The sequence below is a fragment of the Pelodiscus sinensis genome, chromosome 4 (genome assembly GCF_052426305.1).
Source record: "Pelodiscus sinensis isolate ZL-2025 chromosome 4, ASM5242630v1, whole genome shotgun sequence".
NCBI classification, from domain to species: domain Eukaryota; kingdom Metazoa; phylum Chordata; order Testudines; family Trionychidae; genus Pelodiscus; species Pelodiscus sinensis.
This window is the reverse complement of record NC_143055.1, coordinates 80,000,254-80,010,666: the sequence shown is the minus strand read 5'-3', so window position 1 is coordinate 80,010,666 and position 10,413 is coordinate 80,000,254. Positions and strand designations below refer to the sequence as shown.

Sequence of the window (10,413 nt, the reverse complement as noted above, 5' to 3'; positions counted from 1 at the left end):
TAATGTGTTGCGAAGGACAGGTAGAGCTGTGTGGCATCCTCTTATTGTTGGGCTTGGACAGTGCTGAATTCACTGTTGGTACTCAAGTAATAATGTCCAGGCACAAAAGGGATCCAACATATTTCATGAGAAGCCCTATAAATTGAGAGGAAAAGCCTTAAGAACAGTTCTGCAACGTGTTAGCCACTTAATTTTTAAGTTTGTTTTCAGAGAGTCCTGTGAAAGGCCAGCCCTACTTTGTTGACCTCAGGGAAAATATTGAGCATGTAAAGAATACAGGATGAGGCCTTGGGATCATATCCTGTTCAAAAGAAGCTCTATGCAATAGAAAATAAAAGGTTTAACTTTGTTTCCTGCAAATTAAAATTCACTCTGAATGCATCAACATAATGGACTTCAGTTTCTAGTTTTGACATTGAAAAACTGATTATGTGGTATGACATGTTGCAGTGTGTCAGAGGACTTTGATCCTGAGAGTCTAATATTCTCACTGCAGTCAGTAGGACTACTGAGTGTTCAGCATCTTTGAGGAATGCACCCGTATTTATATTATGTCAAAGTATATGATCAAATACGACTGTGTAATCCCATCCCTCTGTAACTGTTTGGAAGAATAGGTGCTGCTAAGATAGTCTCCTTGTTAAGCTCTTATGTAACTCCACTGATGTTTTGTTTAAAAAAAATTGTATTATGTTTGATATTTCTTCCCTAAATATTAATATGTGAAATAGAAGTACCAGAGTTTGGTGGGGTTTTTTAGTTTGTTTGTTATTTTACCAATTATTTCTATGGCCCTTTTTGTTTTTACTAATTTTTACTGAACATGTCTTGGGTTTTACAAAACCCGTTGTTTTTTTTACTGATTTTGCCCCCAAGAGAGTAACTGCTAGGCTACGTCTACACTGGCCCCTTCTCCGGAATAGGCATGCTAATTTTGAACTTTGGAATAGGGAAATCCGCGGGGGATTTAAATATACCCCGCGGGATTTAAATAAACATGGCCGCTGCTTTTTTTCCGGCTTGGGGAAAAGCCGGAAAAGAGCGTCCAGACTGGCGCAATCCTCCGGAATAAAGCCCTATTCCGGAGGATCTCTTAAAAGTAGGAATAAGAGATCCTCCGGAATAGGGCTTTATTCCGGAGGATCGCGCCAGTCTGGACGCTCTTTTCCGGCTTTTCCCCAAGCCGGAAAAAAAGCGGCGGCCATGTTTATTTAAATCCCGTGGGGGATATTTAAATCCCCCGCGGATTTCCCTATTCCAAATTTAGAAATTAGCATGCCTCTTCCGAAGAAGGGGCCAGTCTAGACGTAGCCCTAGTAGGTGGCTGTTATACTGTAGTGGGAGAATGAGACTGGCAGGGCTCTGGGCCCAAGAAGTCAAGGTTGCGCATCAGCCTGCAGGTAGTAGAAGGCACCAGAAACTGCCATATTGGTGCTTGGCATGGACCTGAACTTCCTCAGCTGCTCTATCAGGATTATGTAGAGTGGCAACACTAAGACCATTGCCAATCAGTACAGCAACAGCTATACCCTGTGGCTATGTCTACACTGCCCCCGTTTTTTTGCACAAAACGGGGGCAGTGTAGAAATAGCCTGTAAGTATGGGCACCCACCACCCCGTTTCCCAGCAGGAACTCCGCCACTCTGCCCCCGAAATATTGAGCACCTCACCACACCAGGTGTTTTCTAGGCCCTACCTATCGTGGCCCCTTACAAATATTGGCCCTAGTGATAGCCCTTCTGGATAGCTAGGCCCTTCAATGCTGTCTGAGGGAGGGACACAAGATGTACCTGGAGAGAAGATGCAGGTCACAGAGCTCAGTCTGCTTCTCCTGCTGGACAAAGTCCCCAGTATTAATCCCAATATTTACCCCCCAAAAATGAAGTTAATTTTTGCACCAGTTTTTAAGTTTTAGTGATATACACAAATTCCTGGGAAACGTTAAATAAAATAAATCCCCTACAATCAAGGGCCTTAATTATTTTGCACTATTGCATTGTTCTAACAGAGATTATCGGGTAGGCCTTTTTGTTCTTTTTATACTTTCTTTAATTGGAATGTATATGTATCAAAATTGACCTTATGCTGATCATTTAAAAATAGAAAAACCATTGTAACTCTACATTGGTAAAGAGCAAAGTCTTCCCCTCAGACAAATTTGAAAAGAGTTGGTCCAAATTTTTTGAAATCTTTGACTGATTCCTGGTGTGTGGAATGTGAGGGCACGTCTACACTTAAAATGCTGCCTTTGCAGCTGTGCTGCTGTACCATTTAATGAAAATGATCTATGTGGATGGGAGAGCTTCTCTCCCTGAGTGTAGTTAATCTTTCTCCCTGAGAAGTGATAGGTATGCAAGTGGGAGAAGCTCTCTCCATGACATAGTGCTGACTATATGGGGGGGGAGGGGTTGGTGATCGGTATGTGTCATTCAGGGGTGAGGCTTTTCATACCCCTGAATAACAGTTGTATCAAAATAGGTCTGGGTGCAGCCTAGACCTGACATGCTACTTTTCTCCTTCTCTACCCTTTTTCCTTTCTTTTCCTTTTTTGTTCTTTTTGTCCTTGTTCTCTTATTTTGCGGAGGTAAAAAAAAAAAAAAAAAAGAGCAAGATAGCAAAAATCTTCCTAGGAGACATGGTGAAACCATAAGTGGCCCCCCAAAGGACCCGCAAAGAAACTGTTAATCTTTAAGATATTAGGCATTTAAAAGCCCCACAGAAATATCTCGGAACCAATATGGATTAAACTGTCTGTATCTTTGTATAGATATTTAAATTTGCGTGGAAGTCCTATTCATTCAAGTCAGAGTCCACCCACTTGGCTCTAATAACAGGAGTGGGATCTCTAAAGTGTTATTGACTATTGGAATTGGGGGAGGAGGGGACCAGCTTTGCTGTATTATGCCAAAAAACCAGTTTGTGGTGGTGGTTCTCAATTCTCTCATTTTCAAAACTCATTGAAATACCTCCATCTCCAAACCCCCAAAAGGAAGACAATGAGTAAGCTGTGATTGTAATGTTTATATACAAGAATATAATGTTTATCTGGAATATTTACAAGATTGGTTAAAACAATATTTTACAACTTTTTTAGGTTAACCATTAGGTATTTTACAGTTAGGCTATGAATGGGTTAATTTGCCATATTTAGAAAAGTTAAAAGCTGTATTCAGATCACTCTACAAAGCTGTTCTTTTTTGAGTAGAGGATCAGATTTGTAAAAAAAAAATGTGCATATGGTTAGCTTATTGTTATCAATGCATATGTACCTCATGCAGCTGTTGTAATGGTCTCCTGTATAGTGTTAAAATAGATGTTATGCCATTTCACACATGGACACAATTCAACTCAATGTACAAGGCCAAGAAAAGGGGAAAATGTTTGTTATCTCTGAGTGGGTCAGAGAAAAATACACACAAGCACACATGCATGTGTAGAGAAGGATGATGTCCTCAATTGACCAGTTGTCCCAACGTGAAGGAAAAGGAAAAAGTCAGACCAAAGTCACATTTAACCAAACCAGCCTAGCTTTAAGCAAGATATTTTAATACTTCACAAAATATTCATGATTTTTATTACACTTTTAATATATTTACAAAATGTGAAGAGGAGGGTTTTGTCCTCCTCTTTTAAACAGCTATCGTCTCCCATGCCTGCTATATCTTGTGGTTCAGAAAGGCTGAAACAAGAAGGTGCAAGAGGCTTGAAGAGCTCAGAACTGGGGCAGCTGATGTAAGTGACTAGGGTAAAAGTGACTAGCATGGAAGTGACTAGCACTGCAGTTTGCGGATGCTGCGGGAGAATCGTTTGAATGCCCGCTGTCCTTTCTGCCACCGCTTCACAGATGTGATCACTAGCTCCCCGGCCTGCCTTTGTCCCATCACTAAATAAGGTGCATTTATGTCATTCATCTCATCACAGGTACACTGCAGGCCACCTTTGAGCCACAGCACTGTCTTCCTCAGATCCCTGTCCGTCACCCCATTCAGCTTGTAGATGGTTTTGCTCTTTGTTTCAGGAGTGATCTTGGTGTCCCCGTTGATGTATGTGATCTCCTTCACTTTTATCTTCAGGGCTAATAGGGAAAGAGGGGAGGAGGGAGTGAGAAGTGGGATGAGAGAGATTGAGAGAGGGTTTTTTTTTCCCATTAGTGCACATAAAGGAGACCTGGGGAGGGAGGTCTTCTATTGCTAATTAAACTGTCAGGGGCTGACAGAATGGGCAGCAGGTGGCTCATTTTCTAAAGCTACTAAGTGCATGCAAGTCATCTCAGTTTGAATCAACCTTAAGTTTTTTTTCTTCTTTTCTAAATGAATCTTTTCTCTATTTTTCCTAACGTTTGCAAACACAGAGCAGGCACATTTTATATACTAAATATATAGCAGGTTTTAACCTAGCACTAGACATTTTTACTGAAACCCTAGAATTTGAAAAGGAGTGAGGGGGAAGAATCTAAAGCTAATTTGAAATCTGATCGCTTCTGTGGCTGAAAACTTTAAACTCAATTTATTAGACTGGAGAGGATTTTTAGGTAAACCTGTGAGGAAATTATATTTCACATGTATTTTTGTTTGAAAGAATAGATTGCATGGAAGGAGAAATGACCTAACAGCTGCATTTGATTTGGTAAAATAACTAGGCGACGGAAATACAAGGCTCTTAAAAAACTTACAAAACATGTTTCCTCTAGAAAGGTTTTATCTGAAATCCTCAGGCATTGTTTGTCAGTCCAAAGCAAGGATAAATACAGGGTCTATGACTATGTTGTCTTAATCACATTTGAATTACTTTACAGTACACATCCACTTACTGCAATTATAAATACTGACCTATTACAATCATTGTTTTCTTCTTTTAGAATGTACATACTCCGGTTTTTTAATTTCCCTTATTCTCGGTTAAAGAAGCTTTCCTGTTCTAATCTAGAATCTTAGAGCATGTTGTATATAAATATAAACCACCTTCCCGGTTAAATTGACTGGGGGAGGCTCAATTAGAATCTGTAAAATAAATATTTACAAATTTTTGAGACAGTCCAGGCAAGTGGATCATCTCTCTCTCACAAGCCTATATGAAATCCTTCCATTTTTTCCCAATGGCCAGTACTTTAGACCACAGGTTATTCTTGTTCATTGTATTATTCCACCTGCTCAAGTTCACTGTAACAGTCGTAAACATCTAGACAGATTATTGTTGGTAAGTTTGTTGGTTTTTGAGATAAGAGTAGGAAATGGCAAACAGAAATCTGACTTTATAAGGATTTACAAACACTTTTTTCACTCTGTGGATCAGGAATGTACATTGCATAACTGAATCCTTCTGAAGCAGTATATTACTAGGACTGAATTCAGTTTAATTTGCAGACAAGGATAAATCCTGACAGTAGTTCTTACTCTGATTTAAAAAAAACTCCTATCACCTGATCATCCCAGAAGTGAACCACTGGAATTCTAACTAGGGGGTTCTTTTTCACTTACCAAAGTCATTTTTGCAAAGGTTTTCCACAATGTCGTTGTCATCTTCGTTCTTGTTTTTGCAGGCATCGCAGACCTTTGGTGCTGGAAAATGTGAGGAACAGCTTTCAGCAAGTTTGGTTAAAAAAGAACAGCAGGTGGCGTTTGGGAACATTGAAGTGAATTGAGATTTGTATACCAACTGATATATGCCCTTATAGAATTCTCACAGCTGCCTTTAACTTCTGACTTTCCTCTCTGTTCCTAGAAGACACCAGAACTCATCAGACAGAGATTATTTTGTTAAGGTACCATCTCTGAATGGACTGGTTTTTCTTTTAATTCTCAGACAGGATGGATTTTCATTAAAGTAAGAACGAATTGTTGATGTGTGCCTACTCTTTCAACTATGGAAATAACATAGATCACATTCTGCTCAAAATTCTTCCTTTTGCAGAAAAAAAAGATGATCTGTGAAATGAACAACTGCAAAGAGCCAGGGCTTCAAAGTAAAATGACCAAGCTACCAAGTCCCTCCTAAATGCTATAGGTTTTCTACTGTGTTCATTTGTTTATTGCTCGGGATGGGAAAATGTTCAAAAAATGCAAAACATTTCCAGAGAATTAGCCATCTAACCTCAAGCGGATTGGAAAGTCACGCTGCATCATGTAAGAAAAGATTGCTAAGCAACTTTGCAATTGATTTAAGATCTGCCGAGAATGAAGCAGGGGCTTGAAAAGGAGTTCCTGTTGAATCCCATGAAAAGGATTAAGGAGGCTCCTTTCCCTCCCACGAGGAACAAAAATCAAGACAGGCACACTGTGGGTTTTTGTGAAAGAGTATCAAACGCACGAGGTTCCCCTGATGGGCTTTCTATAGCAACTCCCCCTCCCATTCCTTTTAACACTAGGGACAGTCTCCTTTCGCTTGATCTTCTCCACCTAATTAAAACCAGGCCTCAAATAAAATGCGGGTACCACTAGAAGAGGAGTCCGTCGTTCGTATTAACTATCGATCCACTGGTTTTGCTGATAAATCTGAGCATTTTTTCAGCTCCTCCCTCCCCCCCGCTATCTGTGCACTCCCTTTTGCAATGCGACAGCGAATTAGAATGGCAAATAAAGGTGCACAAGAGACTTTGAAGGCTGGTCCCTCACATCTGTTCACCGCAGCGAACAATTCCGTTTCGGCGGCTTTAAAAGTTCGCTCATGTCCAGCTGCAACCACGATGCCTCTGTAGCGGACGCGCCTCTAGCCACGTCCATGTGCTGCGAAGTCCCTAGACTAGGTGTTCTGGTCCTGGTGGAGTCACTGAGGCAGGGAAACCTATTAGCCCCCCCCCCCCAAGTCGTTCTTACCTTCTCTGGTGGTAGAGAGGACGTGGTCGCTGCTGGCCGGGGGGATGCACAGGTCGTTGTCCTGGGGGAAGCGGCTGCAGTCCAGCATCTCCGGCCAGGGGAAGCCGAAGGCGGACATGACCGGGGCGCAACTGTCCTTCACTTGCTCGCAGAGCGAATGGCAAGGCTGAATGGTCTCATCCAGGTCGTCGATGCAGACGGGCGCAAAGAGCGAGCACAGGAACTTCCTGGTGTCCGGGTGGCACTGCTTCTGCACTAGCGGGATCCAGGCTCCAGCCTGCTCCAGGACCTCCTGGATCGTTTCATGCCCCAGCAAGTTGGGCAGCCTCATGTTTGGGTACTCGATCCCACGGCACAGCAACAAGGAGGCGGGGATAGGCTTGCAGTTGGACCTCTTGTAGGAGAACTCGGGCTGGCCAAAGAGAAAGAGCCCTTTGACTGACCCTATGCAGTGGGAGGCGATAACGACCAGGAACAGAGACCAGTATCCCTGGTACATGGCTGGTGACTCACGCTCTAAACCGGGGGAGGTAAAAAAAACCGGCCCTAGCGGGGCTTCCAGTTTCTTACAAAGGCAAAAGACTCTCTAGCACAGAGAGAGAGAGAGAGAGAGAGAGAAACTCTCCGCTCCCCTTAGGCTACATGCAGCTTTTCAGGAGGAGGTTCAAGCTCTGACTGTGAGACAAGGGTGGACAGACTGATCAAGATGCTGGGCAAACAAGAGTTTTCTGGATTTTTTTATGCAAATCGAAGGGGCTGGGAGGAGCCTTCTGACAATAATTCGAAAAGGATTGGTCACTACTTTCTTGGTCTGGTTTCCCTTAGGGGATTCTCTTTGGCAGGCAGTCCTTAAAAGAAATGTTACAGTGCATGTTAGAAAACACCCCTCTGAACAAAGAGCCACAAAAGAGATAGGAGCTCATTGTTCAGGCAAATGGAAAGGGCTGCTTTAAGGCTGGGGCTTACTTTTAAAGGTGAGCTTTGCAGCTAATAAAGCTATTGTAAAACACCCTTTCTCTTCCCTTCCCATTGAAAACGCTGGTCCGTTTCAGGTTAAGTCTCCTCTACTCAGTTACCACTCTGGGCTGTTGCTCCAGCTGAATGTTTCAGGAGAGACGTGTTTCTTTTCTAAGTTTGACCCCTGCGGTGTCTGTTCACCTCTGCCCTGTTTCTAATTCATTCGAATTTGTTGCAAGAGGTTTATTTTTGAAACTGACTCTAGGACAGGATTCGCAGTAGTGTAGCTATTTCATAGTCTTTACTTTCCGCAAGCACCTTATTTCAAGAGGTCTATTTAGCGATTAGGACCCGCCATATACATGTTCATTTTAATCCTGAGGATTTTTTCCTGGCGGCTGCTACACAATTAAAGCTGATTTTCTCTTTATTAAATCTGGCGCATGCAAATCAATGAAAAATAATAGCTCGTAGACTAATCAATGGCTAACCAGTCTCCAATTCTCAGAGCGAACTAGGTAGAAACTGCCGTAGTTCAGCAGTTTGATTGCCTCGAATTAACTGGTTCTCTAGGATTTCAATCTTGTAATCGCAAGGATCAATCTTTACTTATTAGTATCACGGAAAAGACTTTGGCATTTTAGTAATCATTATTTATTGCACATGCTTATGTATTTATAAGAGTCCAAAGCGCCTCTAATCCTCATCCAATCTAATCAAGGAAACGCACAAATACTGTACACTTAAAGTAAAACGTTGGCTCAATAATAGTTGTTGGATTCGGGGGACACAAACTAACCCCATTATACCCGTTACCGTCGTATAGTAAGAAAAAGAAACCCATTTCTCAAGAGAAAGTACCGAAGAAAACAAACGATGGAAATCTGAATACTTAGTGTTCAAACGGAAGAAATAATTGGACAATACGGTGTTCCCCTAAGTGGGTGTAAAGTGCATGCCGCTCAGTTCCGAGAAAGGCACCAGGAGCAGTGCCTCTGGTGGTGTGATATAGTATTGCATGGCTGGTGGTTTCTCCTCCCAACAAGGTTTCTGGAACTTTTTTTTTTTCAAGGTTTTTTTCATTTTCTGTCCCCACCTCATTGTTGCATTTCACCAATGAAAAACTGAGACCTCAGACTTTTGCCCCATTGCAAGAATTAGACTGTCTTTGAAATAGTGTCTCTAAACAATGTGTTTTTCTATCGGGAGAAAAGAACAACAACCCACATACACTGGTTTCTAACCATCTGTCTTCATCTAGAAATATATGGGATTGAATATTGACTGGATTTGCATTGGCAAAAACCAACCGAGGAGGCTTTGGGATCCCATTCACATCACAGCTTCTCTGTCATTTACAATATTGCTATCTGAAGGTACTGTCAAATATTTTCTTAAATGTGTGGTACGAGATGCTTAACTTGGAAATAATGATTGTGGCAAATTATTAAAATAGCCTGTAATCCATATATACATTAGCTAACTTCAGAAATATTGGGTGCCATTTTCTTCATATTTTGTTAAGCAGAATGCAAGCAGAGTATCTGTAAGGGTGTATTAGGCCATTGTGCATCAGTCACCCTTTTGTGTACATGATCTGACCTTCTTGATGATAAAACAGAATTTTCAGAGCACCAGTTCATCTGTAGAAGTTTCTGGGAGTTCTGGTTGCTCAGACTGCAGGCTAGGCCATAAACCTAGAGTTTCTCACTATTATATTTCTCTCTGCCCCCCCTTCCCCATAGGAATTGCCATACTGGGTCCGACCTCTGGTTCATCTAGTCTACATTAGGAAAGTATTTCAAAATGACTAAATGCGTCTTCTCTCTCAAGTTAACACATTTGAACTAGCATGTCCACACTAGAGAGAAACCTCAAAATTAGTCTGGGGCAGGCTCCGTTAATGTGGGACACATTACCTTGGACTTACAGCCCCAGAAAGCACTGGGGAGTAATTAGTTCAGATTACTCTAGGGAGTAATTATTTCCAAATAGCGTCACCAGAGCATCTACATTACTATTATTTTGATATAAATATTTCTGAATTAGCGTTACTCCTGATGAAAAGCAGGAGTACAGATTTCAAATTCCAAGGCCCATTATTTCAAAATAGCAGGCTTGGTAGTATGGATGTGCTGCTTATAAATTAGACCTTGGAAGGGTTATTTTGAAATAAAGTTCTAGTGTAGACCATGGTTTAGAGAGCAATATAAGGTATTTCAGATACTTTTGTTTCCACAAGATACAGGATTTCAGGGCCCTGTTCTGCTCCCAGTGGAGTCAACAGAAAAACTCTTAGGCTTGCTCTACACTGAAGTGGAAGGTTAACCTAAGATATGCAAGGTTAACTAAGGTAGCTGTAGTTGATTTATCTTAAATTGCTATCCACATAGCAGGAATGTTGATGGGAGCAAATGCTCATATTGGCTTCTCTTACTCCTTCGGAGGAGCAGAAGTACTGGTGCTGATGGGGGCACCTTCTGAGTTCGATATACTGCATCTTCACTAAACTCACTAAATCGAACCCCGAAAGATTGACCATGGCAGCATCGATCTTCCCCATAGTGTAGACGTGCCCATAGTGAGCTCATTGGGGGAATAGGGTCTAACCCTACATTTGACTCTGACCTCTGTTTTGTGTAGT

At 41.7% G+C, this 10,413-nt stretch overlaps 1 protein-coding gene across 1 annotated transcript; it reads right to left on the bottom strand.

Moving 5' to 3' along the window:
* Positions 1–3,006: 3,006 nt before the first annotated feature.
* Positions 3,007–7,535, bottom strand: SFRP2 (secreted frizzled related protein 2). The gene is made up of 3 exons (XM_075930101.2): positions 6,813–7,535; positions 5,478–5,558; positions 3,007–4,075 (listed from the first exon to the last, which is right to left on the bottom strand). Exons 1-3 carry the CDS (start codon positions 7,309–7,311, stop codon positions 3,771–3,773), a joined length of 885 nt encoding a protein of 294 aa, XP_075786216.1. The 5' UTR covers positions 7,312–7,535; the 3' UTR covers positions 3,007–3,770.
* Positions 7,536–10,413: the final 2,878 nt, after the last annotated feature.